This window comes from Borostomias antarcticus (assembly GCF_949987555.1).
Source record: "Borostomias antarcticus genome assembly, chromosome: 5".
In the NCBI taxonomy this organism is placed as follows: Eukaryota; Metazoa; Chordata; class Actinopteri; order Stomiiformes; family Stomiidae; genus Borostomias; species Borostomias antarcticus.
In genome coordinates, this window is record NC_140238.1 from 2,733,565 (window position 1) to 2,737,093 (window position 3,529).

Sequence of the window (3,529 nt, forward strand, 5' to 3'; positions counted from 1 at the left end):
CACCTCCTCCATAACTCACCACCAATGAGTTTCTAAAACGAAACTGACACAAAACAATGCCCGGTCAGTTATGGATCAAGCTTTTTGCTCGGGGTAGATAGTGTAGAGAGGAGAATGTGTTGGAGGGGGGCGGGGGAGGGCGGGGCGGAGGGGAGGGGGGGGGTAGGTTGTCCAACGAAGCGTCCCGTGTACACAGAGTCTGCATTGTGCTCCAGTCGGCCTGTGAACTCAATCGCTGTGCTATCATTTGCAGCTGGAACAGAGGGAGTCTCTCCCACACCCCTTTACAGGGGAGGGGCCTGACAATGGGACAGTGTTCGCCAGGTTTGGGGAGGGGCCATGGCGTCCTGGGTCGGAGCTTGAGGGTCTAATCAGTAGATACACAAACACACACACACACACACTCACACCTGACCACTCCCACCAGCCACGGGAAATACCCTCCCCAAACACCATCTCTGAACGCCACACGCCAGGTGGCTTAAATCTATGTGGTCCTCAATGTTGGACTATAGATATTTTTAATAAAAACTGATTCAAACCCAATATTTCCCATACAGATCTAAAAGAAGTTCTTCTTCGGTGGTTTTGAGACTGAGCAGCATTGACAGGCCGTGGAGCAGCGAGGATGAGGAAGCGCTTCCCATAATTCCTCTGCACAGCGCTGATGTGAGCGGACAGCCAGGGACCCGGCGGGGTGCCTGTTACATCATCAAGAGCGGGGATCGAACAAGCTCCGCCTCCAGCAACAGTCGCCCCCTCGCCGATCTCTACGCGGCAGAGACGGGATGGATCCACGGTACACACACTATCAACATTCAACAAACCCAACCACACGACCTGCTTCCTATATTTGTGTGTTTGTTGAGTGATGAGATGGCGGTGCGCTAGCCGAGGTTAGCTCGGCAGGGGGGTTAGCCATGCTAGCTGGTGACGCTAGCTGGTGTGAGGACGGTTGTGTGAGGGGCCGCGCTGGGCCGGAGCGGGGCCGGAGCGGGGCCGGAGCGGGGCCGGAGCGGGGCCGGAGCCGGGCCGGAGCGGGGCCGGAGCCGGGCCGGAGCCGGGCCGGAGGCTCACCTCGCTGGTTCTGAAGATCAGGCGGTAGTTGTACTGGGCTCCGTGCTCCTTGTCGTCGTCCAGCTTCTCCCTGCGTACGCTAACCGCTACCGGGCCCAGGGCCTCGTCCACCCCGAAGTAGTTCCAGTGCTCTGAGAGAGAGAGGGGGGGGGGGGAGAGAGAGAGAGAGGGGGGGGGGGAGAGAGAGAGAGAGAGAGAGAGAGAGAGAGGGGGAGAGAGGGAGAGAGAGAGAGAGAGATGGAGAGAGAGAGGGGGGGGGGAGAGAGATAGGGAGAGAGAGAGAGAGAGAGAGAGAGGGGGGGGAGAGAGAGGGTGAGAGGGAGAGAGAGGAGGGAGAGAGAGGGAGAGAGAGGGAGAGAGAGAGAAGGGAGAGGCACAGAAGGGAAAAGCGAAAAAGACATCAGGAATATTTATATTGCTATTCTTGCACTTTGCCTTCAGCACTAGATTATACTCTTAGTCACTTGTATTTGAAAGAAGATGCACTTGTGAGTTCTGGCGAGTAGTAGTACATTGGCTTTTCCTACGTTAAATGCAATTATTGTAAGTCGCTTTGGATAAAAGCGTCAGCTAAATGACTGTAATGTAATGCTCCTTATACCCTCTAGTTACGGTATAGATGAATCAATTAGAAAGGGATTTATACAGTTAGAAGTATGTTTTTTTAGTCTCAGCCCATCTCACCTCTCAGGTAGAAGAACCTCCTGTAGTAGTAGGCTCCCAGGTCCACGTGCTCCACCAGGTAGTGTTTGGCGCGGTCGCTGAGGGCGCTGGGGCAGTCCTTGGGCCCCTCCAGCACGGCCACGCCCGCGTTGGTGCAATGGGCGCTGACCGATGTCTCGTACAGGCTCACCTCTCCCCCTCCCAGGCTCCCGGCTCCCCCTCCGCCCCCGCCCCCCCTGCCCGGGCCGCCCCCCGCCGCCATCGCCCGGCGCCGCCCACTACCGTCGGCCCCGATCTCGTTGCGGAAGCAGGGGCAGCTGAGCAGCATCTCGTTGCTCTGCTCGTCCCCGGCGTCCGGCCCGGGGCTGTCCCTGGCGCTCAGCTCCTCCTGGCTGCCACCGGGGGAGCTGTAGGCCAGGCTGTGGGTGGAGGAGAGGGTGGAGGTGGCGGAGGCGGCGGCGGCGGCCGACGCCCCGGTCGTGGTGTTCCTGGAGCGCCGGCCCGCCGCCGTCTGGCGACTCTGGAGCACCTCGTTGAGGTCGAAGAGCATGCTCTGGACGTCGTAGTGGGCGAAGCCCCTCTGGCACACCCAGGGTTTGAGGAGGGGGGGCGCGTCCTCCGATTTGTAGTCTTCGGCGTCGGAGCCCCCCTTCGGCGAGTCGGACTCCCCCCGGACGCCACGGAGCTTCCGGAAAATGGACTCGCCCCCCGTCTCGGACTTGGAGCGCCTCTTGTGGGGCTTGTCCCTGTCCTTGGTCTTGCCGGGGGGCGGGGGGGGTGTCGGCGGGGTCCCCCTGCAGCTCGACGGACGCCTGCTTGAGCCCGACCGCCGTCAGCAGGTCCTCCAGCCTCTCCGGCGCCGGGCTGCGCTGGTCCGTGGCGCCCCCCTGCGCCCCCTGGTGGTAGCCCTTCAGCATCTCGAAGAAGCTCTCCCCGGAGGCGGCGGCGGCGGCGTGCTGGTCGATGGACGACGTGCTGCCGTACTCCCGGTGCAGAGGCGACCACTTGACCCCCCCCGGGGACCCCCCCCAGTCCTCGCCGCTGTCGCCGCTGCCTTCCAGCTCGCCGACGGTGATGTCGCTGTTGCTGCGCTGGCGGACGCGGCAGCGGCGGTGGCTCTCGGAGGCGGAGCCCCGGTAGTCACCGGGCGCCAGGTAGCGGCCGTCAGGGCTGGCGTAGATGTTGGCGAGCTGCGTCTTGCTCCGGAGCGTGTTGTGGATGTTGCGCAACATGGATGAGTCGTGATGGGTCAGGGGGGCGTGGCCTGGTCTGCTCTGCCCGCCGGCGGGCGCGCCCGGGTGGTCGGCCTCCATGGCGACGTGCCACAGGGCGCCCATGTCCTTCCTCGGGGGCCAGTCGGCCACCCGCGCCCGCACGCCCATCTTGGGCACCCCCGTGCCCCCGGCCGGGTGGGCGGAGCCGTCCGCGCGCTTCGGGGGCGCCGCCCCTCCGTTGGCCAGGCGGAGGTGTCGGGTGAAGAACTCGTCGCCGGCGGGGACGGCCCCGCCCACGGCTCGCTCGGTGGGCGGGGGCTTCAGGCTGGTCATGGCGCTAGTGGCCGGTCAGCTGGGGGCGCTCAGCAGACGGCGGGCATCGCTGACCCCGAGGGTGGACACGACGCCCCGAGGGCATGGGCGGCCTGGCGGACAGGCTCGAACGGAAACACAAAGAGGGATGGAGGGATGGATGTGGTGGAATCCAGGGGGCGGGGCTTGTTCTTCTCCAGCCCTCAGGCCTGGATGCTCCTCCTCCGACCGCCTGGGCTTTCGGGGGGGGGGGGGGGGCGGCG

General features: G+C 63.8%; 1 protein-coding gene across 1 annotated transcript in view; it reads right to left on the reverse strand.

The window, feature by feature from the left end:
• The window catches only part of LOC311309179 (signal-induced proliferation-associated 1-like protein 1), a gene marked incomplete at both ends in the record, with an annotated part of 24,761 nt that extends 21,474 nt beyond the window's left edge, over positions 1-3,287 (reverse strand). The window contains 3 exon segments of the mRNA XM_084438358.1: positions 1,078-1,208; positions 1,762-2,501; positions 2,503-3,287. Of these exon segments, the coding sequence (XP_084294484.1) occupies positions 1,078-1,208; positions 1,762-2,501; positions 2,503-3,287 (1,656 nt within the window).
• Positions 3,288-3,529: the final 242 nt, after the last annotated feature.